General features: G+C 48.8%; 2 protein-coding genes and 1 long non-coding RNA gene across 4 annotated transcripts; 1 reads left to right on the top strand and 2 right to left on the bottom strand.

The window, feature by feature from the left end:
* Positions 1-73: 73 nt before the first annotated feature.
* On the top strand, positions 74-19,931 carry mtm1 (myotubularin 1). 2 transcript variants are annotated; one of them, XM_060076615.1, is made up of 15 exons: positions 74-194; positions 2,745-2,804; positions 3,124-3,218; positions 5,766-5,873; positions 7,509-7,610; positions 8,428-8,511; positions 8,726-8,875; positions 9,680-9,865; positions 11,260-11,442; positions 12,897-13,052; positions 13,954-14,001; positions 14,705-14,797; positions 14,886-14,999; positions 18,556-18,732; positions 19,522-19,931. In XM_060076615.1, exons 2-15 carry the CDS (start codon positions 2,753-2,755, stop codon positions 19,690-19,692), a joined length of 1,719 nt encoding a protein of 572 aa, XP_059932598.1. In that variant the 5' UTR covers positions 74-194; positions 2,745-2,752; the 3' UTR covers positions 19,693-19,931. The 2 variants fall into 2 exon arrangements, with proteins under 2 accessions (XP_059932598.1, XP_059932597.1); XM_060076614.1 differs by having other exon boundaries at positions 75-194; positions 19,519-19,931.
* A 34-nt stretch (positions 19,932-19,965) lies between these two features.
* LOC132475463 (uncharacterized) lies at positions 19,966-20,804 on the bottom strand. Its single transcript, XR_009529921.1, has 2 exons — positions 20,714-20,804; positions 19,966-20,121 (listed from the first exon to the last, which is right to left on the bottom strand). It is a non-coding gene; the product is annotated as an uncharacterized LOC132475463 (long non-coding RNA).
* Positions 20,805-20,883: 79 nt separating this feature from the next.
* Positions 20,884-25,195, bottom strand: LOC132445437 (elongation factor 1-alpha-like). Its single transcript, XM_060035418.1, has 3 exons — positions 25,049-25,195; positions 24,581-24,760; positions 20,884-21,039 (listed from the first exon to the last, which is right to left on the bottom strand). The coding sequence occupies exons 1-3, from the start codon at positions 25,190-25,192 to the stop codon at positions 20,884-20,886; spliced, it is 480 nt and encodes a 159-aa protein (XP_059891401.1). The 5' UTR covers positions 25,193-25,195.
* Positions 25,196-27,539: the final 2,344 nt, after the last annotated feature.

The raw sequence follows: 27,539 nt of genomic DNA, 5'->3' as shown, positions 1-27,539 counted from the left end.
ATCAGTACAACAATTCTTCAAATATATTCACGTAAATAAACAGTTTCAGTAGCTGGAAATACATTTCCCATAAAGCATTGCGCGGTTAATTTTGACAACTAGCCTATCGAAGGCCCCGGATCCGTCACGTGATTTGGCCGGAGTTGTTCCGAGGCTACAGGGAAACACAGCTACGGAGGAACGCGCTTATCTCGGTAAGTAAATCAATTCAGCTTGCAAATGTCTAACATATTTAAGTGTGGATATCCTTCAGAGATAGGGCGAATTTATATCAATAGCTGCAAACAAATGAGGACGAATTGGACTTTTGAAAGCTCTCAGTGGGAGTAGGCCTTCGCTGTTTCCTGGTCTGAACTCTTTGGACCAGATGGTCTGACCCGAAACCAAATGGTCTGACCCGACCAGACCAGGGCGGACTACTTTACTAAGTTTAGCTGAGGGAACTTTGCTGAGAGATCCAGATAGTTAATACAGATTGACCATAACTGACGTCCCTCGGAAACAGGGAACCGGTCCAGACTGGGCCGGACCACTTTATGAAGGGAATACCAGAATGGTTTCTCCCACGGGCCACACCATGTTCCAAAGAAGGCTGCATATCACAGTTATAGTTTATCACAGGTAGACTTCATCACAGGTAGACTTCATCACAGTTATAGTTAATCACAGGTAGACTTCATCACAGTTAGACTTCATCACAGGTAGAGATCACAGTTATAGTTCTTCACAGTTATAGTTCATCACGGGTAGACAGTAACAGTTGTTGTAGATCATAACAATTATTGTTCATAACAGTGATCGTTCATAACAGTTATAGGGCATAACAGTTGTAGTTCACAACGAGTCCTTTATCAAGGCATCAATATGATCTTAATATTATAACAGATCCGTAGATCTCAGTGTCAGAGGTGGAGCGAGACACCAGCTGTGTTCTTATAGTACTAGTTATGTGCAGTATTGTTCGGTGAGAAAACTGAATGGCTCATTCTAAATAGATTGTATTCACATTCCCTGGAAACATTTCTCTGGTTCTATTTGTGAATCGCGGTAGTTCTTCCTGAGCAGTAGACCTTTAGGAGTAGATGCTCGCAACCAAATGGCCTCATCACCGTGATATTAGTCCACCGTTGAACCAGAACACGGCGCTCCTAACCAATGCATGGGAATTCATTGGGAACGTCTGAACGGGCTGCCTCGACAACATGGGCCTTTAGCTGATCCATGGACCTGGAAACCCATCCCGCCCCTCCCTAAACCAGTTTCCATGATGACGTTCACTACTGGAATATTATGTTTCTTTATTATAAAGCGATCATACAGGCGAGTCTAGCTGGTAAAGTCTGAGTGGAGCCCTGAGATGGATGATAATCTGGTATGAGAAGTGAGGCTGAGTGGATGTTAATCTGGTATGATGTGAGGCTGAGTGGATGATAATCTGGTATGATGTGAGGCTGAGTGGATGTTAATCTGGTATGATGTGAGGCTGAGTGGATGTTAATCTGGTATGATGTGAGGCTGAGTGGATGTTAATCTGGTATGATGTGAGGCTGAGTGGATGTTAATCTGGTATGATGTGAGGCTGAGTGGATGTTAATCTGGTATGATGTGAGGCTGAGTGGATGTTACTGGGTAAGGACCTTACCCAGAAGCCCCTCTGCCTGGGAGGAGAGAGGGTGTGGCTGACGTTGGTCACCCTAAAGCCTGCAGACCTCACCTGACAGGTGCACCATAGCTGCTGACCCCCCAAGCCCCGCCCACCAGATCCCTGCTCTGTGACCCTCAGAGGGGTGTGGCCTGTGACCCTCAGAGGGGTGTGGCTTGTGACCCTCAGAGGGGTGTGGCCTGTGACCCTCAGAGGGTGTGTGTGTGTGTGTGTGTGTGTGTGTGTGTGTGTGTGTGTGTGTGTGTGTGTGTGTGTGTGTGTGTGTGTGTGTGTGTGTGTGTGTGTGTGTGTGTGTGAACACGGGTCTCTGAACAAAGGTGTGTGTTTGTATAAGACCGTTGTATGTGTGAACCCGGATGTGTGTGTATGTGTGTGTATTAACACGGGTGTAGTCCCTGAAAGATCATAAACAATAGTACTATAATATTATATGTACTATAGGTTAGTAATAAACCACTCATTATATTATTATACTACTGCAGGTTTAATATTATGTGTCTATAAACCACTCATACCAGTTACCAACACTGATTATGAGTTACCTTCATCCATAATGTTATTCGTTTTATAGCGACTTAATCAGCACATTTACATATTGTTGATACTGTGAGCATAGTGTTTCTGTGTTGGGGAGGTTGGGTCGATCGGTGAATCATTGTGTTTATGTTGGATCATGATTCAGATGTCTAAGAGGTGTCTTGTTATTGAACCCTTGGAAGGATCCTGACCAATCAGGATCAAGTATTTAACAATGCTGGACTACACTTCAAGTGATGAATGTCCAATGAAAGAGTAGCTTTGGGTGTTGGCTGACGTTGACAGATTTTTATTGACGGAGTTGACAAAGTAAGACCATTTCATTCTCCAACGCAGTTATGTTTCTCTAAGGAGACATTAGGTCTAGGGTTAGTGATAACTAGAGGCGGCTCGCTCGTCATTTCATCATTGAATAAATCCAAAGTACTTCACCAATGACAGCATATCGATATAACAAAGAGACAGTTAATTGGCCCATAATATTAGTATCTCAACACATGTTCCAGGCGTGTGGTTTTCTCATGTATTTCCTCTCTGTTTACAGTCTTAAAGATGGATCTCTTGGCAGACGTCGCCTTGTTGCCAGGCGAAGAGAGAGTCACCGGTAAGTACACCTGACCCACGTTACACCCTCTTTCAGAGGTCGCCCTATACGAACTTACTACCGGTTCAATTTCCCTCCGTCTACCCCTGTGCACATCTCATGATGCTCCAGCCAGTGGAGAGAGCAGGGTTCTAACGTTTCAAGTAGAGAATCAGGATCCTTCCATTCGCTGGAACGGTTCGGGGCATGACTGTATTGTTTGGTTCTCTCATTATATTACAAACAAGACCTGAGATCATCACAGAGCCATCGTATTGTGCTTAGGAATTAATTCTTAACAATGATCAAATCTTCCTCATCCTACTGCTTTTCTCTTCAGACAAGGAGCTCATCTACATCTGTCCCTTCAGCGGTGCTCTGAAAGGAAAGGTCTTCATCACCAACTACAGACTCTTCTTCAAGAGCACAGAGGCAGTAAGTTACAGACTCACCCCCATAGCTACTCTAAGACAAAAAACCCAAGACCCAAATTAAAATGTACAATTAGGGCATTTAGCAGACGCTTTTATCCAAAGCGACTTACATCGGTTAATAAACACATTGACACACCGACGGCAGAGTCAACCAGGCAAGGCGACAGCCAGCTCGTCAGGAGCAGTTAGGTCTTACCTGTGTCTTGCTCAGGGACACATCAACATTCAGCTAGAAGGAAAGAAGGAGGAAAGAAACCTTTCGATTACAAGACAACTGCTCTACCTCCAGAGCTAAGCCGACCCTGCGCTGGTTCAGTGGTCTGACCTGTAGCAACATCTGGACAACCCAAGACCCTGCGCTGGTTCAATGGTCTGACCTGTAGCAACATCTGGACAACCCAAGACCCTGTGCTGGTTCAGTGGTCTGACCTGTAGCAACATCTGGACAAACCAAGACCCTGCGCTGGTTCAGTGGTCTGACCTGTAGCAACATCTGGACAACCCAAGACCCTGCGCTGGTTCAATGGTCTGACCTGTAGCAACATCTGGACAACCCAAGACCCTGTGCTGGTTCAGTGGTCTGACCTGTAGCAACATCTGGACAAACCAAGACCCTGCGCTGGTTCAGTGGTCTGACCTGTAGCAACATCTGGACAACCCAAGACCCTGCGCTGGTTCAATGGTCTGACCTGTAGCAACATCTGGACAACCCAAGACCCTGTGCTGGTTCAATGGTCTGACCTGTAGCAACATCTGGACAACCCAAGACCCTGTGCTGGTTCAATGGTCTGACCTGTAGCAACATCTGGACAACCCAAGACCCTGTGCTGGTTCAGTGGTCTGACCTGTAGGAACATCTGGACAACCCAAGACCCTGTGCTGGTTCAGTGGTCTGACCTGTAGGAACATCTGGACAACCCAAGACCCTGTGCTGGTTCAGTGGTCTGACCTGTAGGAACATCTGGACAACCCAAGACCCTGTGCTGGTTCAGTGGTCTGACCTGTAGGAACATCTGGACAACCCAAGACCCTGTGCTGGTTCAGTGGTCTGACCTGTAGGAACATCTGGACAACCCAAGACCCTGTGCTGGTTCAGTGGTCTGACCTGTAGCAACATCTGGACAAACCAAGACCCTGCGCTGGTTCAATGGTCTGACCTGTAGCAACATCTGGACAACCCAAGACCCTGTGCTGGTTCAGCGGTCTGACCTGTAGCAACATCTGGACAACCCAAGACCCTGCGCTGGTTCAGTGGTCTGACCTGAAGGAACATCTGGACAACACAAGACCCTGAGCTGGTTCAATGGTCTGACCTGAAGGAACATCTGGACAACCCAAGACCCTGCGCTGGTTCAGTGGTCTGACCTGTAGGAACATCTGGACAACACAAGACTAGGGATGGGGATCGAAACCCGGTTCTATCAAGGACCCGGTTCCACTTTTTCAAAACCCGAAAATCATTAACGTTTGGGCTTATCGATACCACTATCGAGTCCCGTCGATCATTTATTATTTTTTTGTCCCGTAGGTCCTGTGACGTAATGTTGTGTCCCTCGAGTCGCGTCACGGCAAACATGTAACAAGTAAAACAAGTGAAGTCTGGCGGTTAACTTTGCTCGCGAGGCTGAACGGACGGAAATCATTCATTGTAAAGGGGGGACACAGCCTCAATGGCCAAGCACATTAGCATTGTGCATCAAATAAAGGCCAAATGCAGTACCTTCGACTGTCTCCTCCGTCTCCTGTCTCACCACAGACGGGCCGTCTTAATCATCCACTCAAAGTACGAGCGGTAATCGCACACACAGACATTGTCGCTATAGTCCCGTCAGTTAAAAATACTAATCCAATTGTGTAATCGGTGTTGTAATCGGTAGCATACAAGCTAGTTATCTTAAAAAGTAAATAAAGTTTCAGATGTGCTGCGTGACGATGTGTTGAGGTTGGCTCAGTAAAACGACGATCATCATGATGCGTTCAAATGTAACATAGAGAAACGGTAAATTTAGTTTTTGGTGAGAAACATGAGTAATTCTGTGTTACTAATACAATTGTATAGTGCTCTAATCATTTTAGTATATATAATTAAAACTGCTGATCTCAATATTTATTAAGAATTACATATTTAATTTAAAATACAATTATTTATTTCCTAAATATTTTCCTCATCACTAAAAACGCGTCATATTTCCACCAATTAATAGAAAAGTATCGATAGTGGTATCGATAAAGACTCGGATTGTTAAGGAGTATTGAAAATGGTATCGATATCAATAAATATGAATGATCCCCATCCCTACACAAGACCCTGTGCTGGTTCAGTGGTCTGACCTGAAGGAACATCTGGACAACACAAGACCCTGTGCTGGTTCTATGGTTTGACCTGTAGGAACATCTGGACCAAAACAAATGGTGTGTGTGTGTGTGTGTGTGTGTGTGTGTGTGTGTGTGTGTGTGTGTGTGTGTGTGTGTGTGTGTGTGTGTGTGTGTGTGTGTGTGTGTGTGTGTGTGTGTGTGTGTGTGTGTGTGTGTGTGTGTGTGTGTGTAGGAGGCGTTGACCCTGGACGTCCCGCTGGGGGTCATCAGTCGGGTGGAGAAGATGGGCGGAGCCTCCAGCAGAGGAGAGAACTCATACGGTCTGGACATCACCTGCAAGGTACAGAGCCTCCAGCCTCATGCTGCTGTGATATAGAGCTCTAAGGTCTGACAGGGCCTCATGCTGTGATATAGAGCTCTAAGGTCTGACAGGGCCTCATGCTGTGATATAGAGCTCTAAGGTCTGACAGGGCCTCATGCTGTGATATAGAGCTCTAAGGTCTGACAGGGCCTCATGCTGTGATATAGAGCTCTAAGGTCTGACAGGGCCTCATGCTGTGATATAGAGCTCTAAGGTCTGACAGGGCCTCATGCTGTGATATAGAGCTCTAAGGTCTGACAGGGCCTCATGCTGTGATATAGAGCTCTAAGGTCTGACAGGGCCTCATGCTGTGATATAGAGCTCTAAGGTCTGACAGGGCCTCAGGCTGTGATATAGAGCTCTAAGGTCTGACAGGGCCTCATGCTGTGATATAGAGCTCTAAGGTCTGACAGGGCCTCATGCTGTGATATAGAGCTCTAAGGTCTGACAGGGCGTCATGCTGTGATATAGAGCTCTAAGGTCTGACAGGGCGTCATGCTGTGATATAGAGCTCTAAGGTCTGACAGGGCCTCATGCTGTGATATAGAGCTCTAAGGTCTGACAGGGCCTCATGCTGTGATATAGAGCTCTAAGGTCTGACAGGGCCTCATGCTGTGATATAGAGCTCTAAGGTCTGACAGGGCGTCATGCTGTGATATAGAGCTCTAAGGTCTGACAGGGCCTCAGGCTTTGATATAGAGCTCTAAGGTCTGACAGGGCGTCATGCTGTGATATAGAGCTCTAAGGTCTGACAGGGCGTCATGCTGTGATATAGAGCTCTAAGGTCTGACAGGGCCTCATGCTGTGATATAGAGCTCTAAGGTCTGACAGGGCCTCATGTTGTGATATAGAGCTCTAAGGTCTGACAGGGCGTCATTCTGGGATATAGACCTCTAAGGTCTGACAGGGCCTCATGCTGTGATATAGTGCTCTAAGGTCTGACAGGGCCTCAGGCTTTGATATAGAGCTCTAAGGTCTGACAGGGCGTCATGCTGTGATAGAGAGCTCTAAGGATCTGACAGGGCCTCATGCTGTGATATAGAGCTCTAAGGATCTGACAGGGCCTCCAGCCTCATGCTGTTACCTATCACCTTTAATATTAAATATCAGCTCTTTACTCGTACCTACAGCACCTTTTAAGGGGGATGCTCGGAGCATTAAGGAGATCCTTCTAGACCAGTGAGTCTTGAGGGACTTCTGCTGATCGGTGCTACACCACTCAGGAGGAAAGCCAGGAAGCAGTCCGTACCGAGTCCTGATCAGTTTGTTGGTCCCCTCAATGGAGCTGATAGTCACATGGCGCTGACTTTAACCACTTGGTGAATCCTCGTCAGAACGGGACTTTAACCACTTGGTGAATCCTCCTCAGAACGTGACTTTAACCACTTGGTGAATCCTCCTCAGGACATGACTTTAACCACTTGGTGAATCCTCCTCAGAACGTGACTTTAACCACTTGGTGAATTCTCCTCAGGACGTGACTTTAACCACTTGGTGAATCCTCCTCAGAACGTGACTTTAACCACTTGGTGAATCCTCCTCAGAACGTGACTTTAACCACTTGGTGAATCCTCCTCAGAACGGGACTTTAACCACTTGGTGAATCCTCCTCAGGACATGAGGAGCCTCCGGTTCGCCCTGAAACAAGAAGGACACAGTAGACGAGATATCTTCGAGATCCTGTCAAAATACGCCTTCCCTCTGTCACACGGCCAGGTAGGACACATGTTACCTCTATGTTACCTTCAGGTAGGACACATGTTACCTCTATGTTACCTTCAGGTAGGACACATGTTACCTCTATGTTACCTTCAGGTAGGACACATGTTACCTCTATGTTACCTTCAGGTAGGACACATGTTACCTCTATGTTACCTTCAGGTAGGACACATGTTACCTCTATGTTACCTTCAGGTAGGACACATGTTACCTCTATGTTACCTTCAGGTAGGACACATGTTACCTCTATGTTACCTTCAGGTAGGACACATGTTACCTCTATGTTACCTTCAGGTAGGACACATGTTACCTCTATGTTACCTTCAGGTAGGATACATGTTACCTCTATGTTACCTTCAGGTAGGACACATGTTACCTCTATGTTACCTTTAGGACACACGCGTGTCATCAAAGTAAAGTAAGCTGTGTGATTAATGTAAAGTAAAGCGTGTGATTAAAGTAAGGTAAAGTTAAGCGTGTGATTAAAGTAAAGTAAGGCGTGTGTTTAAAGTAAAGCAAGGCGTGTGATTAAAGTAAAGTAAGCCGTGTGATTAAAGTAAGGTAAAGTTAGGCGTGTGACTATAGTAGTGTAGGACTGAGGGATTGACGTTCTCTGGTTGAAGGAACATGTTGGGTCCAGACTCCAACGACCACCTCACTGTGTTGTCATAGATCTTATATCTAAGATCAAGATATAAGCCCTCAACTGTTAATTATTAGCTGGTTAATCTCCATGACCACTGATGACACTTTTGTTAATGTTTCTAATTGATATAATATTGTCTCAACTGTTCTCTGTGATCCTCTGGGCCAGCCGCTGTTCTCCTACCTGAGCCAGGAGAAGTACGAGGAGAACGGCTGGAGCATCTACAAACCCTTAGAAGAGTTCAGACGCCAGGTGAGTGGAACACCTGAACACGGACCAGAACCTCTCGTCTCCTCCCTACCAGAACCTCTCGTCTCCTTCCTACCAGAACCTCTCGTCTCCTTCCTACCAGAACATCATGTGACACCATGTGACTGACACCATGTGACTGACACCTTGTGACTGACATCATGTGACTGACACCATGTGGGGCCACTTCTGATTGATGCGTTCCCCCCCCCCCCAGGGCCTGCCTAATGAAAGGTGGCGAATCACCTTCATCAACAAGAACTACGAGCTGTGTGACACCTACCCCACCATCCTGGCCGTGCCGTACCGGGCCAGCGAGGAGGACCTGAGGAGGGTGGCCGCCTTCAGGTCCAGGGGCCGCATCCCGGTGAGGGGTCCCTAGATAGCCTCCAGCTAGCCGCTGCTGCTCTAGCGCTGTGTTCCCCCCGTTAGCCTCCAGCTAGCTGCTGCTCTAGCGCTGTGTTCCCCCCGTTAGCCTCCAGCTAGCTGCTGCTCTAGCGCTGTGTTCCCCCCGTTAGCCTCCAGCTAGCTGCTGCTCTAGCGCTGTGTTCCCCCCGTTAGCCTCCAGCTAGCTGCTGCTCTAGCGCTGTGTTCCCCCCGTTAGCCTCCAGCTAGCTGCTGCTCTAGCGCTGTGTTCCCCCCGTTAGCCTCCAGCTAGCTGCTGCTCTAGCGCTGTGTTCCCCCCGTTAGCCTCCAGCTAGCTGCTGCTCTAGCGCTGTGTTCCCCCCGTTAGCCTCCAGCTAGCTACTGCTCTAGCGCTGTGTTCCCCCCGTTAGCCTCCAGCTAGCTGCTGCTCTAGCGCTGTGTTCCCCCCGTTAGCTTCCAGCTAGCTGCTGCTCTAGCGCTGTGTTCCCCCCGTTAGCCTCCGGCTAGCTGCTGCTCTAGCGCTGTGTTCCCCCTGTTAGCCTCCAGCTAGCTGCTGCTCTAGCGCTGTGTTCCCCCCGTTAGCCTCCAGCTAGCTGCTGCTCTAGCGCTGTGTTCCCCCTGTTAGCCTCCCGCTAGCTGCTGATAATCTAGCGCTGTGTTTCCCCCGTTAGCCTCCCGCTAGCTGCTGATAATCTAGCGCTGTGTTCCCCCCGTTAGCCTCCCGCTAGCTGCTGATAATCTAGCGCTGTGTTCCCCTCGTTAGCCTCCCGCTAGCTGCTGATAATCTAGCGCTGTGTGTCCCCAGGTGCTGTCGTGGATCCAGAGGGACAACCAGGCCGCCATCGCCCGCTGCAGCCAGCCTCTGGTGGGCATGTCAGGCAAGAGGAACAAGGACGACGAGCGCTACCTGGAGCTCCTGCGCGAGACTAACGGCACGCCCAAGCTCACCATCTTCGATGCTCGGCCCAGTGTCAACGCTGTGGCCAACAAGGTCAGGACTCAGAGACCTTCTAGAACAGGGTTCAGCCAACCAGGTCAGGACTCCAGAGACCTTCTAGAACAGGGTTCAGCCAACCAGGTCAGGACTCCAGAGACCTTCTAGAACAGGGTTCAGCCAACCAGGTCAGGACTCCAGAGACCTTCTAGAACAGGGTCCAGCTAACCAGGTCAGGACTCCAGAGACCTTCTAGAACAGGGTTCAGCCAACCAGGTCAGGACTCCAGAGACCTTCTAGAACAGGGTTCAGCCAACCAGGTCAGGACTCCAGAGACCTTCTAGAACAGGGTTCAGCCAACCAGGTCAGGACTCCAGAGACCTTCTAGAACAGGGTTCAGCCAACCAGGTCAGGACTCCAGAGACCTTCTAGAACAGGGTCCAGCTAACCAGGTCAGGACTCCAGAGACCTTCTAGAACAGGGTTCAGCCAACCAGGTCAGGACTCCAGAGACCTTCTAGAACAGGGTTCAGCCAACCAGGTCAGGACTCCAGAGACCTTCTAGAACAGGGTCCAGACAACCAGGTCAGGACTCCAGAGACCTTCTAGAACAGGGTCCAACCAACCAGGTCAGGACTCCAGAGACCTTCTAGAACAGGGTCCAGCCAACCAGGTAGGGACTCCAGAGACCTTCTAGAACCGGGTCCAGTTAACCAGGTCAGGACTCCAGAGACCTTCTAGAACAGGGTCCAGCCAACCAGGTCAGGACTCCAGAGACCTTCTAGAACAGGGTCCAGCCAACCAGGTCAGGACTCCAGAGACCTTCTAGAACGGGGTTCAGCCAACCAGGTCAGGACTCCAGAGACCTTCTAGACCAGGGTTCAACCAACCAGGTCAGCACTCAGCGTGATGCCTTCTAGAAGGGGTCATGAAGTCTCCTTTATACCAACACATCAGTGTGGTTCTGTCTCCAGGCTCCTCTAAAGTCTGGTTGTGTCTCCAGGCTCCTCTAAAGTCTGGTTGTGTCTCCAGGCTCCTCTAAAGTCTGGTTGTGTCTCCAGGCTCCTCTAAAGCCTGGTTGTGTCTCCAGGGTCCTCTAAAGGCTGGTTGTGTCTCCAGGCTCCTCTAAAGTCTGGTTGTGTCTCCAGGGTCCTCTAAAGTCTGGTTTTGTCTCCAGGCTCCTCTAAAGTCTGGTTGTGTCTCCAGGCTCCTCTAAAGTCTGGTTCTGTCTACTCTCCAGGCTCCTCTAAAGTCTGGTTGTGTCTCCAGGCTCCTCTAAAGTCTGGTTCTGTCTCCAGGCCCTTCTAAAGTGTGGTTTTATCTCCAGGTTCCTCTAAAGTGTGGTTTTATCTCCAGGTTCCTCTAAAGTGTGGTTTTATCTCCAGGTTCCTCTAAAGTGTGGTTCTGTCTCCAGGTTCCTCTAAAGTGTGGTTCTATCTCCATGGTCTCCAGGCTACAGGGGGCGGCTATGAGGGAGATGAATACCAGAATGCAGAACTCATCTTCCTGGACATCCACAACATCCACGTGATGCGGGAGTCCCTGAAGAAGCTCCGGGACATCGTGTACCCCGCGGTGGAGGAGTCCCACTGGCTGTCCAGCCTGGAGTCCACCCACTGGCTGGAGCACATCAAGGTGAGCACCTCCTTACACCTGGAGCACATCAAGGTGAGCACCTCCTTACACCTGGAGCACATCAAGGTGAGCACCTCCTTACACCTGGAGCACATCAAGGTGAGCACCTCCTTACACCTGGAGCACATCAAGGTGAGCACCTCTTTACACCTGGAGCACATCATCAATTCTAGAGAGAACTTAGGTCTTGTTCTGTGACTTCAAGTCTCTGGTAGGTCCTTGAAGTCCTACCAGAGCTTTAAGTAGAGCTCACATGATGTGAGCCCTTAAGTAGAGCTCACATCACCTGGTCTGAGTTCAAGGCTCTGGAGGTCTCCATTGAGTAGAGCTCACATCACGTGGTCTGAGTTCAAGGCTCTGGAGGTCTCCATTGAGTAGAGCTCACATCACGTGGTCTGAGTTCAAGGCTCTGGAGGTCTCCATTGAGTAGAGCTCACATCACCTGGTCTGAGTTCAAGGCTCTGTAGGTCTCTATTAAGTAGAGCTCACACTACCTGGTCTGAGTTCAAGGCTCTGGAGGTCTCTATTAAGTAGAGCTCACATCACGTGGTCTGACTTCAAGGCTCTGTAGGTCTCTATTAAGTAGAGCTCACATCACGTGGTCTGACTTCAAGGCTCTGTAGGTCTCCATTGAGTAGAGCTCACATCACTCGGTCTGATTCAAGGCTCTGGAGGTCTCCATTGAGTAGAGCTCACATCACTCGGTCTGATTCAAGGCTCTGGAGGTCTCCATTGAGTAGAGCTCACACTACCTGGTCTGAGTTCAAGGCTCTGGAGGTCTCCATTGAGTAGAGCTCACATCACTCGGTCTGATTCAAGGCTCTGGAGGTCTCCATTGAGTAGAGCTCACATCACGTGGTCTGAGTTCAAGGCTCTGGAGGTCTCCATTGAGTAGAGCTCACATCACGTGGTCTGAGTTCAAGGCTCTGGAGGTCTCCATTGAGTAGAGCTCACATCACCTGGTCTGAGTTCAAGGCTCTGTAGGTCTCTATTAAGTAGAGCTCACACTACCTGGTCTGAGTTCAAGGCTCTGGAGGTCTCTATTAAGTAGAGCTCACATCACGTGGTCTGACTTCAAGGCTCTGTAGGTCTCTATTAAGTAGAGCTCACATCACGTGGTCTGACTTCAAGGCTCTGTAGGTCTCCATTGAGTAGAGCTCACATCACTCGGTCTGATTCAAGGCTCTGGAGGTCTCCATTGAGTAGAGCTCACATCACTCGGTCTGATTCAAGGCTCTGGAGGTCTCCATTGAGTAGAGCTCACACTACCTGGTCTGAGTTCAAGGCTCTGGAGGTCTCCATTAAGTAGAGCTCACATCACTCGGTCTGATTCAAGGCTCTGGAGGTCTCCATTAAGTAGAGCTCACATCACTCGGTCTGATTCAAGGCTCTGGAGGTCTCCATTGAGTAGAGCTCACATCACGTGGAGGCTGAAGCCTGCCTGTCTCCCTCAGCTGGTGTTAGCGGGAGCTATCCGTGTAGCAGACAAGGTGTCGGGAGGGAAGTCTGTGGTCCTGCACTGCAGCGACGGATGGGACCGCACGGCCCAGCTCAGCTCCCTGGCCATGCTCATGTTGGACAGCCACTACCGCACTCTCAGGGGATTCGAGGTTGGTCAAACTCTGCTCACCAAATGAGCTGATACATTGGCAACAATGTTATAATGAAATATGTCAAAATATGAAATATAATGTTTCAATATAATGCAAAGTGAATGGGGCAAAAAAACACTCAAATCAAAGACTCCAAACCTGTGCCGTGTTCTAATACCCGTACTGTCCGTACTTACTAGCCAAATTTTAAGTACGTAGTACGTTCCAATTCAGATCTGGCGAAAATAAGTATACTTCAAGGACCCGGATGCCGTACTCAAAACGGGCTAATCCTGAAGTGTGGATCGAAGGACACTCCCCGTACTCAACGGCAGCCATCTTAGCTACGTGGCGGAAGAGGCGGAGCCAGGCTGAGCCAAAGTCGGCGCATTTTCCACATAGCCTGCATTAATAGTCATTTTGTCGTTTTTATAGTTTTTATAGCTTTTTATAGCTGCTAGGCGTAAAGAGTTCACCGTTCAAAGCGGGATGTTTATTGCGGGGGAGGAGCCACGGCGGCAGTCGTGATCGTAATTTCCGGTTAGTGCACCACGGAGTACTCGATTTGGAACAGCACTCGCATCTGAAAAATTAACGTAGTAGATAGTGCGGATAGTATACTTCCTTTAAGTATACTCATGGAAGTACGGGTATTGGAACACGGCACTGAACACCTGATGAATGTCAAATGCAGCAGGAAGTCTGGAGGTCTAAAGAGCTTTGTCCCCCGTCACCCCAGCAGTCGTGTGTGTGTGTGTGTGTGTGTGTGTGTGTGTGTGTGTGTGTGTGTGTGTGTGTGTGTGTGTGTGTGTGTGTGTGTGTGTGTGTGTGTGTGTGTGTGTGTGTGTGTGTGTGTGTGTGTGTGTGTGTGTGTGTGTCATTTCAGTAAACATTTATCTTCTTATTTTAATCTGTTAAGGTACTGATTGAGAAGGAATGGCTAAGTTTTGGCCACAAGTTTGCCTCAGTAAGTATATCATATCTGAATCAGTTTATAATTAATGTGTGGAAGTAATGGGACATATTTATTAGCTCTATTCTTGATGTATGTTCCAGAGGCTGTATTCTAGATGTGGATTGTAGACTCTAGAATACACATCTAGAAAACCGCCTCTGGAACATACATCAAGAATAGAGCTGTATTCTAGATGTGTATTCTAGGAGCTGTATTCTAGATGTGTATTCTAGATCTGCCTTCTGGTCCTGCTCTACAGAGGATAGGGTTAGGGTTAAGGTTAACCCTAACCCTATTCTAGATGTGTATTCTAGATCTGCCTTCTGGTCCTGCTCTACAGAGGATAGGGTTAGGGTTAACCCTAACCCTATTCTAGATGTATATTCTAGATCTGCCTTCTGGTCCTGCTCTACAGAGGATAGGGTTAGGGTTAGGGTTAACCCTAACCCTAACCCTATTCTAGATGTATATTCTAGATCTGCCTTCTGGTCCTGCTCTACAGAGGATAGGGTTAGGGTTAGGGTTAACCCTAACCCTATTCTAGATGTATATTCTAGATCTGCCTTCTGGTCCTGCTCTACAGAGGATAGGGTTAGGGTTAACCCTAACCCTATTCTAGATGTATATTCTAGATCTGCCTTCTGGTCCTGCTCTACAGAGGATAGGGTTAGGGTTAGCCCTAACCCTAACCCTAACCCTATCCCTAACCCTACAGAGGATAGGTCACGGAGACAAGAACCATGCGGACCAGGACCGGTCGCCCATCTTCGTCCAGTTCATCGACTGCGTGTGGCAGATGACCAAACAGGTAGTCCTGTTGGTTCCTGTTCATCGTAATGTTAGTGTTGATATGTTAAAGTGTTGAATGAATGCTGAGCAGCAGACCTCCTCTCCAGTTCCCCACTGCCTTCGAGTTCAACGAGCGGCTGTTGGCCACCGTCCTGGAGCACCTCTACAGCTGCCGCTTCGGGACCTTCCTGTTCAACTGTGAGAGCATGCGGGAACTCAACGTAGGTACCCCCTACCCCGCTGAAGGTAGGCCCCCCCGCTGACTGTAGGCCCCCCCCGCTCAGCGTAGGCCCCCCCCGCTCAGCGTAGGCCCCCCCGCTGACCGTAGGCCCCCCCCGCTCAGCGTAGGCCCCCCCCGCTCAGCGTAGGCCCCCCCGCTGAACGTAGGTACCGCGTCAGGAGTCATGATACCAGTGTGTGTGTTGAGTGGTTGTCATGGTACCAGTGTGTGTGTTGAGTGGTCGTCATGGTACCAGTGTGTGTGTTGAGTGGTCGTCATGGCACCAGTGTGTGTTGAGTGGTTGTCATGGTACCAGTGTGTGATGAGTGGTTGTCATGGTACCAGTGTGTGTGTTGAGTGGTCGTCATGGTACCAGTGTGTGTGTTGAGTGGTCGTCATGGCACCAGTGTGTGTTGAGTGGTTGTCATGGTACCAGTGTGTGATGAGTGGTCGTCATGGTACCAGTGTGTGTGTTGAGTGGTCGTCATGGTACCAGTGTGTGTGTTGAGTGGTCGTCATGGTACCAGTGTGTGTGTTGAGTGGTCGTCATGGTACCAGTGTGTGTGTTGAGTGGTCGTCATGGTACCAGTGTGTGTGTTGAGTGGTCGTCATGGTACCAGTGTGTGTGTGTTGAGTGGTCGTCATGGTACCAGTGTGTGTGTTGAGTGGTCGTCATGGCACCAGTGTGTGTTGAGTGGTTGTCATGGTACCAGTGTGTGATGAGTGGTTGTCATGGTACCAGTGTGTGTGTTGAGTGGTCGTCATGGTACCAGTGTGTGTGTTGAGTGGTCGTCATGGCACCAGTGTGTGTTGAGTGGTTGTCATGGTACCAGTGTGTGATGAGTGGTCGTCATGGTACCAGTGTGTGTGTTGAGTGGTCGTCATGGTACCAGTGTGTGTGTTGAGTGGTCGTCATGGTACCAGTGTGTGTGTTGAGTGGTCGTCATGGTACCAGTGTGTGTGTTGAGTGGTCGTCATGGTACCAGTGTGTGTGTTGAGTGGTCGTCATGGTACCAGTGTGTGTGTGTTGAGTGGTCGTCATGGTACCAGTGTGTGTGTTGAGTGGTCGTCATGGTACCAGTGTGTGTGTTGAGTGGTTGTCATGGTACCAGTGTGTGTGTTGAGTGGTCGTCATGGTACCAGTGTGTGTGTTGAGTGGTCGTCAACACTGGTGCCACCTAGCTTTTCATTTAGTAGCACCAAAACAAATTAGGTAGCACCATATTTATTTTTTTGTGAACGGGAGTTCCTCTTTCGTGATGTTATAGGCGGTGTTAAACTTGATGATCATTTCTTCATTCTCCGCTGAGCGATTGCTCTCATCTATCCTATTAAATGAGGTGGGGAGGGGCTGGGAGCTTCGTGTGTGGTCGTCATGGTACCAGTGTGTGTGTTGAGTGGTCGTCATGGTACCAGTGTGTGTGTTGAGTGGTCGTCATGGTACCAGTGTGTGTGTTGAGTGGTCGTCATGGTACCAGTGTGTGTGTTGAGTGGTCGTCATGGTACCAGTGTGTGTGTTGAGTGGTTGTCATGGTACCAGTGTGTGTGTTGAGTGGTCGTCATGGTACCAGTGTGTGTGTTGAGTGGTCGTCAACACTGGTGCCACCTAGCTTTTCATTTAGTAGCACCAAAACAAATTAGGTAGCACCATATTTATTTTTTTGTGAACGGGAGTTCCTCTTTCGTGATGTTATAGGCGGTGTTAAACTTGATGATCATTTCTTCATTCTCCGCTGAGCGATTGCTCTCATCTATCCTATTAAATGAGGTGGGGAGGGGCTGGGAGCTTCGTGTGATGCAGCGGTCCCTGCACGTCTTGTGCTTTTGGCTTTCGTTGTGTAATTTTAATGACTGAACTGAATTTGAACTTGAATTGTGTAGATCCTTTTCGCCAACCTGTCACTGTCGTCTTCAGAAGAAGAATCTGAGATTCTTGTCGCTTCCTCTGCTAACCCTTCTCCACCACCACCAACAACAGTAGGGGTGCAATGGATCACAAAACTCACGGTTCGGATCGTGTCACGGTTTTGAGTCACGGGTCGGATCATTTTCGGATCAACAACAGCAAAAAAGATAACGAGACAAATGTGACTTTAAATAAAATCTTAAAATGTGTAAAAACAAAATAAAGTTAAAAATTTGGTATTAATCCTGCTTCCTTTAAGCATAGTCAATATTTTAAAAAATTGCAATCTGAGGCATTATTCCTTCTTCTTTTTAACATGGATAGTAAATAATCCCTAACTCTGGATTTACAACTTTAAATTCAGGATGTCTGCATTGCCTGGGGAGAGTTTAGAGACTACACTCTCCCACGACAATGCAGACATCCTCATCTTCTTTTTTTTTCATCAAGTATGGTAGCGAAATACAGTTCTGTCGTGTTTTATTTGGCATTTTGTAAATCCATTGATTTCAGTTGGAAGACTCATTGCCCATTGCAAGGGTCATTTCGCTCGGTTCTAGTCCTACTGTTGATACGGAGAACCGAGCGAAAAGACTACAACCAAACATAAATATGACCGCTTCCGGTTCCGGTTTCCGGTTAAAAAACAACAGCTTCTTTTTATCAGCTGATCCGCGGATCACTTGCGTACCGAACAGTGAGGGTAGATCCGTACGGATCACAGGAAACCCGTGAACCATTGCACCACTAAACAACAGCCTCATTTGTTTCCTTTGGCACATTTTTATTTTCTTAAAATAATCGACTATCGACCGCTTCATATTGTATCTGCTTTGTTTACTTTTTTGTGCGTGCTGCGTGCGCAGCAAGACTGTGCACGTGTAGTGGGCAGACCATAGACTGTAAAAGGTGCAGACAGACAGGCAGGCAGAGAGAGACAGGGAGCGAGAGAGAGTAGTGGACTCGTAGGAATGAGCCAGAAAGTAAGATTTTATTATCAACCACAACCGCGGGGTGGGGAGAGAAAGAAAAAAAACGAACGATTTTTCTTTTTTCAATCGTCCTCCTGCAAGTAGCACCGGAGCGACCTCATTCAATTTTAACTCGCACCTTAAGAAATTAGGTCGCATATGCGACCTAATAGGTCGCACTCTGGAGCCCTGGTCATGGCACCAGTGTGTGTTGAGTGGTTGTCATGGTACCAGTGTGTGATGAGTGGTTGTCATGGTACCAGTGTGTGTGTTGAGTGGTTGTCATGGTACCAGTGTGTGTGTTGAGTGGTCGTCATGGCACCAGTGTGTGTTGAGTGGTTGTCATGGTACCAGTGTGTGTTGAGTGGTTGTCATGGTACCAGTGTGTGTGTTGAGTGGTCGTCATGGCACCAGTGTGTGTTGAGTGGTTGTCATGGTACCAGTGTGTGTGTTGAGTCGTTGTCATGGTACCAGTGTGTGTTGAGTGGTCGTCATGGTACTAGTGTGTGTGTTGAGTGGTCGTCATGGCACCAGTGTGTGTTGAGTGGTTGTCATGGTACCAGTGTGTGTGTTGAGTCGTTGTCATGGTACCAGTGTGTGTTGAGTGGTCGTCATGGTACTAGTGTGTGTGTTGAGTGGTCGTCATGGCACCCCCCTGATCTCCTCCTCTGGTGGTGCAGGAGGTGCGCTCCAAGACGGTGTCTCTGTGGTCGTACGTCCACAGCAGCAGCACTCGCTACCTGAACCCCTTCTACACGCCTGAGTCGGGCCGCGTGCTCTACCCCGTGGCCAGCATGCGCCACCTGGAGCTCTGGGTGTCCTACTACATCCGCTGGAACCCCCGCATCCGCCAGCAGGTACACCTGACCCTGACCCTCACCCTGACCCTGACCCTCACCCTCAACCTCACCCTGACCATCACCCTCATCCTCACCCTGACCCTCACCCTAACCCTCACCTTGACCCTCAACCTGACCCTGACCCTCACCCTCACCCTGACCCTGACCCTCACCCTCACCCTCACCCTCACCCTGACCCTCACCCTGACCCTCACCCTGACCCTCACCTTGACCCTCAACCTGACCCTCACCTTGACCCTAACCCTCAACCTCACCCTGACCCTCACCCTGACCCTCACCCTCACCCTGACCCTGACCCTCACCCTGACCCTGACCCTCACCCGGACCCTGACCCTGACCCTCACCCTGACCCTCACCCTGACCCTCACCCTAACCCTGACCCTCACCCTGACCCTCACCCTGACCCTCACCCTGACCCTGACCCTCACCCTGACCCTGACCCTCACCCTGACCCTCACCCTGACCCTCACCCGGACCCTCACCCTGACCCTCACCCTGACCCTGACCCTCACCCTCACCCTCACCCTGACCCTCACCCTGACCCTCACCCTCACCCTGACCCTCACCCGCACCCTCACCCGGACCCTCACCCTCACCCTGACCCTCACCCTGACCCTCACCCTCACCCTCACCCTCACCCTGACCCTCACCCTCACCCTGACCCTCACCCTGACCCTGACCCTGACCCCAACAGGAGCTATAATTCCTATATTATCATATTATCTCTGAATATATATAATATATTGATCATGTATGTCTATGTGTGAACTGGTGGTGCTGCAGCAGCAGAGTCCGGTGGAGCAGCGCTACAAGGAGCTGCTGGTGTTGAGGGACGAGTACCTGAGGAAGCTGGAGGAGCTGAGCCCCTCTCCTCCCTCCGCCCACATGACCTCCCCCGCCCCGCCCGGCCCGGCCCCCACCACCCAGCAGTTCACCCATCTGCACACCCCTTTCTAGGCCCCGCCTCCAGCCCTTCTGGCCCCACCTCCACCCCAGGCCTAGGCCCCGCCCCTTCTGCCCTGCACTCTAGTGCCCACCTTACACACGCACACACATGCACACACACGCAGAATGCCATTTGGGTCAATATTAAAAATGAAATTAGGAAATAAGTAATCGGCTGAAAAATAGATATGTATATAAATGTAAAAAAATTTAAACTTGGAATAACATCATTAAATATATTTTCATCTTTATATTTTTTACAATAGTAGCAGTGTTTGCTTGGAGTTTTATTAAAAATATATATTTTTATGCTTAATATGATGGAGTCACCTGATGCTCACATGGTCACGATGGTCCCTGGTCACAATGGTCCATGATGGTCCCTGGTCACGATGGTCCCTGGTCACGATGGTCCATGATGGTCCCTGGTCTCGATGGTCCCTGGTCACTAGGGCTGTCAAAATTGCTCAAAAATGACATTCGAATGTTCGTTTGGAAAAAAATCACGAATTCGAACTATTCGAATATCTGGTTGCCTATTTTACGCAGTTGCCGTCAATATGTCAATAATGCGACAAAACCATGGTTCAAATTAGTGGGATATATATATATACGTCTCGTTGAGAGTGCTGGTGGGCGGCGGCTTCCTGCTGGGCATTTCCTTACTTACATATCAGAAGTCACCCAGTCACAGCGTGAGAGCTGGAATACCTATATCCAAGTACGGAAACCCAGAGGGGATAAAATACATTCGCTCTTCACAATACTAGTCTGTTACACTTGTACCGCGGGAGTGTTTTTTCACATTCGAATATTATGAGGGACATCGCGAACAGACAGAGGCTCATTCACAAAGCAGATAGAGGCGCTTGTACCGCTGGAGTGTTTTTTCACATTCGAATATTAATTTTCACGTTCCAATTCGCGTTTTTGGATACATTTCGAACGAATATTCGAACTTCGAATATTCGTTGACAGCCCTACTGGTCACGATGGTCCCTGGTCTCAATGGTCCATGATGGTCCCTGGTCACGATGGTCCATGATGGTCCCTGGTCTCGATGGTCCCTGGTCTCGATGGTCCCTGGTCACGATGGTCCATGATGGTCCCTGGTCTCGATGGTCCTTGGTCTCGATGGTCCCTGGCCTCGATGGTCCCTGGTCACGATGGTCCATGATGGTCCCTGGTCACGATGGTCCATGGTCACGATGGTCCCTGGTCTCGATGGTCCCTGGTCTCGATGGTCCCTGGTCTCGATGGTCCCTGGTCTCGATGGTCCCTGGTCTCGATGGTCCCTGGTCTCGATGGTCCCTGGTCTCGATGGTCCCTGGTCTCGATGGTCCCTGGTCTCGATGGTTCCTGGTGGTGTTTGACGCTCCACAGAGGGGTTGGGTCCTCCAGGTGTTTCTAACGCCCCGTGCCCACTACCTCCGTCCGTTGACTGATCCCCATTGACTTTGAATGGGGACGGACGCGCAATGCATTGTGGATCCGTCCGTTCCGTTGGAGCCTCCGGCTCAGTCAAGAAGTTGAACAATTTTCAACTTTTTCGGCAGCGACGGATCCGTCATCCAATCAGATCGTGTATGCAAATTTAAGCACTGTGACGCGACTCGGGCTCTGACGATACTGGAAAGCGGGAAAGCGGGTCATCTTGCATCGCAACAAGCAGGAAGTAGCGGGAAGAACCCGGCGAAGCGATTTGATTGGCTGACGGATGCCTCTGCAAAGACTACTCCCCCATCAGTCAGCCACGCCTTCCCACGTCCGTTGACTGACGGAGGTAGTGGGCATGTAGGGTTACCCTCTCACCTCCAGGACCAACGCACCAGGTCTTAAAGATCTGTTTTGAATTCTTCATTTAATGTTGGCTTTACTGACTAACAACGATCAAAAATATCTCAATCAATATGTTTAGATGGTAAGAATAATAGTCTTCAAAGAGATCAAATAGTTTAGAAAGTGTAATCTGTGAATCAGAATAAAGGTCTCAGTAGAATCTTAATCAACACAGTTTAACTGGATAAACTGTCGTATAATTACTGTTTTCAATTTCAGTAGGACATATTTATTATTTACACAAATGGCATTTCATACAAACACAATCCTAGAATAAAATGTATATAGCCTATATTTGTGGATAACCTAATATGGTATTTGATCAGCTCCTCTATTCGATTATACCTAATGATGGAGATTATTATGCAAAGACTCTCAGCCTTCACTTTTAACTCAACAGAGTACTGCCTTATGGGAGGGCATCGTCTGGCCAATCAGAGCCCTGTGTGTGTGTGTGTGTGTGTGTGTGTGTGTGTGTGTGTGTGTGTGTGTGTGTGTGTGTGTGTGTGTGTGTGTGTGTGTGTGTGTGTGTGTGTGTGTGTGTGTGTGTGTGTGTGTCTGACTGCTTGTGTACTGCTATGTCTGAATTAGGGGAATAGTATGGGATGTTTTGCTTCTAATAGTGTTCAGGGAATGGTTTTTTTTGTTGAGTACAAAGAAAGTTAAAGTTTAGTGTTAGACTTAACTTTTATTGTTCATATTTATATTTCTCTAAATCGATGTGTTCACAAACTGAATCATTCTCTGTAAATGATGAACATCTGACGATGAGCTGTGGAGCTCAAAATAACCTGGTTAACAATTAGATTCTTCAGAAACGCCATATATATATATATATATAAGCATAGAAGGTAGAGAAAATAATGAAACTCCTGTGAGTTGGTTGGTGACTGCTCTAATTTAATTAGTACTTAATTAGACCTTTTGAAGGACTTTTGTAATTAAATTACAAATGTTCCCATCTTTCACTATAAGGGAAAAAATAGATCATCCTTCAGGATAATGTGAGAATCAGATCATTCAGTTTAATCTGATGATTCAGTTGAATCTGAATCATCAGATGAATCCATGTCTATCATCTGATTCTAACATGAGGGTCAGATAGTTATTTGCAGGGCGAAGAAAGATTACCATTTTGTAATTTATGTTTTATATTTGGATGTAATTGTTTTAAAAATGCTAATACATATTTTGGACTATATTGGATTATATACACTTTATTTAAAATCTACTGATTTCCTTATTCCTCTTGCTGTGTGTGTGTGTGTGTGTGTGTGTGTGTGTGTGTGTGTGTGTGTGTGTGTGTGTGTGTGTGTGTGTGTGTGTGTGTGTGTGTGTGTGTGTGTGTGTGTGTTTACTGTAGAAATTTGGGAAATCGTATCATTTCCATTTGTAATGGGGGAATAACAATGTATATTTTCTGGGTATTACCTGCATACTGTACACGAGCACCTCAAAGGACCACCCCCTGGTGGACTGGAGTCAGAGAGATTGTAATTTGCCTCCTTCCCAAATTCCCAAGAGTATTTTTATACCTTCTCTGGTTCAGTCCGCTAAAACAGCCTTCATGAAATTAGCTCCCACACAGACCTCAGCTAAGGTTTATAGTTATGGTTCATAGCTATGGTATATAATTATGGTTCACAGATATAAAAGGGTTCTCTAAGTTCTACAGGGGACTTTGATCTCACTCACCCCTCGGTTTGTCCCCAGGATCTCTGGCTCTGACCGGTTACAGGGCTCCGTAACCCGTCTAGTAGTTAGCCATGTTTACTGCTAACCAGTCGTCGTTGAAGAGGATTACCGAGACTCCCTGGCCCAGTGCTCAGTCCTGTTGAAGCACTCCTTCCGCTCTTTAAAGGGACCCTTTTCTATCCAAACAGCAGCCATCGGTAGAGGGGCCCAACACACAAGTGTTACAGGGAGATCAGAATCTATTCTGTGTATCTTTTACTTTGTACAAAGTAACAATTTTGTAATTACCTCAAACTAATTTTTACTGTCTAAGTTCAATTACTGTAAAATATTATTTCACTTAGTGTAACATTTGACCGAAAGTAAATAAAGTAATGAAATGTCTTTGAAATTTGTGTTTAATGTTGATTTCGATGTTTTTAATTTGGTTGCCTTATTGTAACTGCTTTAGATGATTTATTTTAATGGTGCTGTAGATTACATGTGAGTTATTGTTTGAATGTTTTATGCTATCAGTGAAATGCTCTGAAGTCTGGTTCTGTTATGCTCCGCCTTTCTGTGTGAGACCGCCCCCGCTCATTTCTGACTGTTCAGGACATCTCTTCCGTGATTGGCTAAGGAAGGAAGTTCACATCACCTGTCAATCACAGGTGAGTAGGGTGGGAATATTCTTATATTAATATTCTTTGGATATTTATTTTCAAAATGTTGCTCTCTTCTGCAGTCTACATCTATGAACAGTGAACCCACTCAGGTCAGAAGCCACTCTGAGGTCAGAACCCTCTCTCTATGAACAGTGACACCACTCTGAGGTCAGAACCCACTCTGGGGTCAGAACCCACTTTGAGGTCAGAACCCACTCCTCTGTATCATGAACAGTGACACCACTCTGTGGCCAGAACCCACTCTGAGGTCAGAACCCACTCAGAGTCAGGTCTATTAGAGCTTTAGTAGAGTTAGTACCATCTAGCGGCGGACATTAGAGCTTCAGTAGAGCTAGGACCATCTAGCGGCGGACATTAGAGCTTCAGTAGAGCTAGGACCATCTAGCGGCGGACATTAGAGCTTCAGTAGAGCTAGGACCATCTAGCGGCGGACATTAGAGCTTCAGTAGAGCTAGGACCATCTAGCGGCGGACATCAGAGCTTCAGTAGAGCTAGGACCATCTAGCGGCGGATATTAGAGCTGCAGTAGAGCTAGTACCATTTAGCGGCGGATATTAGAGCTGCAGTAGAGCTAGGACAATCTAGCGGCGGACATTAAAGCTGCAGTAGAGCGAGAACCATCTAGTGGCAGACATTAAAGCTGCAGTAGAGTGAGAATCATCTAGCAGCGGATATATCAGCCAATAGTAGGGCTGGTTTACCTGGGAGGTGCCGGTGATCATGTTTTTGATGAAGTCACGGTGTCCCGGGGCGTCGATCACCATCACGTAGTATTTGGGCGTCTCAAACTTCCAGAGGGCGATGTCGATGGTGATGCCGCGCTCCCGCTCCGCCTTCAGCTTGTCCAGCACCCAGGCGTACTTGAAGGAGCCCTTGCCCATCTGTGGAAGAAGTGCAGGTTAGTGCCACGAGGGGCGACTGAGCTGACCGGTAGGGTTAGGTGCTGCTTCCCAGGTGAACCCTAACCCTATCCCTGGCCGGTGATGGTGAGTATGCACTTGTGCAGGGTCCCGATATAGACGCGCTGGGTCGGGCTGTGCAGGGTCCCCATTAAGACGTGCTGGGTCAGGCTGAAGGTTTCACAACAGGCCCAACCTGTAACCCTAACCACCCTCTTGAATTAGTGTGTTTCAAGCTGGATGATGAAGGCGTGAAAGCGAGGGCCTCACCTCGACCGCCTCCTTCTCAAACTTCTCGATGGTCCTCTTGTCGACGCCCCCACACTTGTAGATCAGGTGGCCGGTGGTGGTGGACTTGCCGGAGTCGACGTGGCCGATGACCACAATGTTGATGTGGATTTTATCCCTCCCCATTGTTGCTGAATTTCTGTAAAAACCCAAACATTAATGTCCAGTTGGCTTCCATACTTTTGGTCATGCATGAGCCCAGTTCGATGACCAAACGATTTAGCACACAATTTAACTATCTGAATGACAAAAGTGCCAAGACACATGCCAGCCCATCCCACGACCTGATGCCCCATGGCAGAAAGTGGGCATGGACATTGTGGGACCGTTTGAGTCAGCCAGCTAGGACTGTTGCTTACTGAAAAAATATTGTTGTTGACTACTGAATGTGGAATAGATACTGTTTATGTTGGACAAACTCCAGCCAATGATTTTCAGAACCACCGAGTGGCATTGGACAGTAAGTACGTCAATCAAACGGTCGTACTGCACTCCCCCTCCCCCGCTCCCCGCGAGTGACCCCTTCGTGCACGTGCACGTACTCAAAGCTCGTGACCCAGAGCAAGCTTCTGTTTGTTGTTGTCCTGCGGTAGCTACTGGAGCTAGCTAACTAGCTAATCCACATTTGGACCTAGCACTAGAATACAACCCTAAACTCCAACCTAGCTAGCCTGGCTCACTCTCGCGCATCTGTGTTCGCGCTCTTGCGTGATTGCGCGTCCATGTACTTGGAATGGGTGGAGTCAGAGTCAGCGTTGAAGGAGAGGGGGTAGAACCATTTGAGTTGTGTATTTTAAAAATCTGCTGGCGTATCGCAAATCCCATATCCAACCTTTAATCTAACTTTAAAAAAGTCATTTCGAGTCATCTGTCTCAAGTCTAAGTCAAGTCTCAAGTCATGAAGACCAAGTCAAAGTCAAGTCGAGTCTTTTATCAGTGTTAGTCAAGCAAGTCTCAAGTCCTCAAATTTGCGACTCGAGTCAAGTCATGTGACTCGAGTCCCCCATGTCTGATATATACTCAGGAGACGCCCAGACCAGTCCCCCCCCCCTCACACCCTCCTAACGACACCTGTGAGCACATTCCACGCCTCGGGCAGGGGGCGTGTCCCAGCGCCGCGACCATTACACAACCATCAGGAGATACTGGACCAAACAAGTCCTCCAACACAACAACAAGAGCCCAGAGACCCTGACCCCAAACTCTCCATTCACCCCTGGTGATTCATGTTCTCATGACTGTCACCCTGTAACCCTCACTGCAGGCCTGGTTCTAACCCTCACTGCAGGCCTGGTTCTAACCCTAACCCTCACTGCAGGCCTGGTTCCAACCCTAACCCTCACTGCAGGCCTGGTTCTAAACCTAACCCTCACTGCAGGCCTGGTTTTAACCCTCACTGCAGGCCTGGTTCTAACCCTAACCCTCACTGCAGGCCTGGTTCCAACCCTAACCCTCACTGCAGGCCTGGTTCCAACCCTAACCCTCTCTGCAGGCCTGGTTCCAACCCTAACCCTCACTGCAGGCCTGGTTCTAACCCTAGCCCTCACTGCAGGCCTGGTTCTAACCCTAACCCTCACTGCAGGCCTGGTTCTAACCCTAACCCTCACTGCCGGCCTGGTTCTAACCCTAACCCTCACTGCAGGCCTGGTTCTAACCCTAACCCTCACTGCAGGCCTGGTTCTAACCCTAGCCCTCACTGCAGGCCTGGTTCTAACCCTAACCCTCACTGCAGGCCTGGTTCTAACCCTAACCCTCACTGCCGGCCTGGTTCTAACCCTAACCCTCACTGCAGGCCTGGTTCTAACCCTAACCCTCACTGCAGGCCTGGTTCCAACCCTAACCCTCACTGCAGGCCTGGTTCTAACACTAACCCTCACTGCAGGCCTGGTTCTAACCCTAACCCTCACTGCAGGCCTGGTTCCAACCCTAACCCTCACTGCAGGCCTGGTTCTAACCCTAACCCTCACTGCAGGCCTGGTTCTAACCCTAACCCTCACTGCAGGCCTGGTTCTAACCCTAACCCTCACTGCAGGCCTGGTTCTAACCCTAACCCTCACTGCAGGCCTGGTTCCAACCCTAACCCTCACTGCAGGCCTGGTTCTAACACTAACCCTCACTGCAGGCCTGGTTCTAACCCTCCGTCTCTCTCTGTCTGACAGTCTGCTGCTCTCTCTGGGTGGAGGCTGACAGTCTGCTGCTCTCTCTGGGTGGAGGCTGACAGTCTGCTGCTCTCTCTGGGTGGAGGCTGACAGTCTGATGCTCCCTCTGGGTGGAGGCTGACAGTCTGCTGCTCTCTCTGGGTGGAGGCTGAGGAGAGTCTGCTCTCCCTCTCCGCTGGGTGGAGGCTGACAGTCTGCTGCTCTCTCTGTCTGTCTGTCTGTCCGTCTGTCCGTCCGTCCGTCCGTCCGTATGTCGGTCTGTCTCTCAGGTCCAAGTATCTTTGTGTCCATGTGTCTGTCTCGCTCTCTCTCTC

This window comes from Gadus macrocephalus, chromosome 17, assembly GCF_031168955.1.
Source record: "Gadus macrocephalus chromosome 17, ASM3116895v1".
Taxonomy (NCBI): Eukaryota; Metazoa; Chordata; class Actinopteri; order Gadiformes; family Gadidae; genus Gadus; species Gadus macrocephalus.
This window is presented reverse-complemented; position numbering and strand designations above follow the sequence as displayed.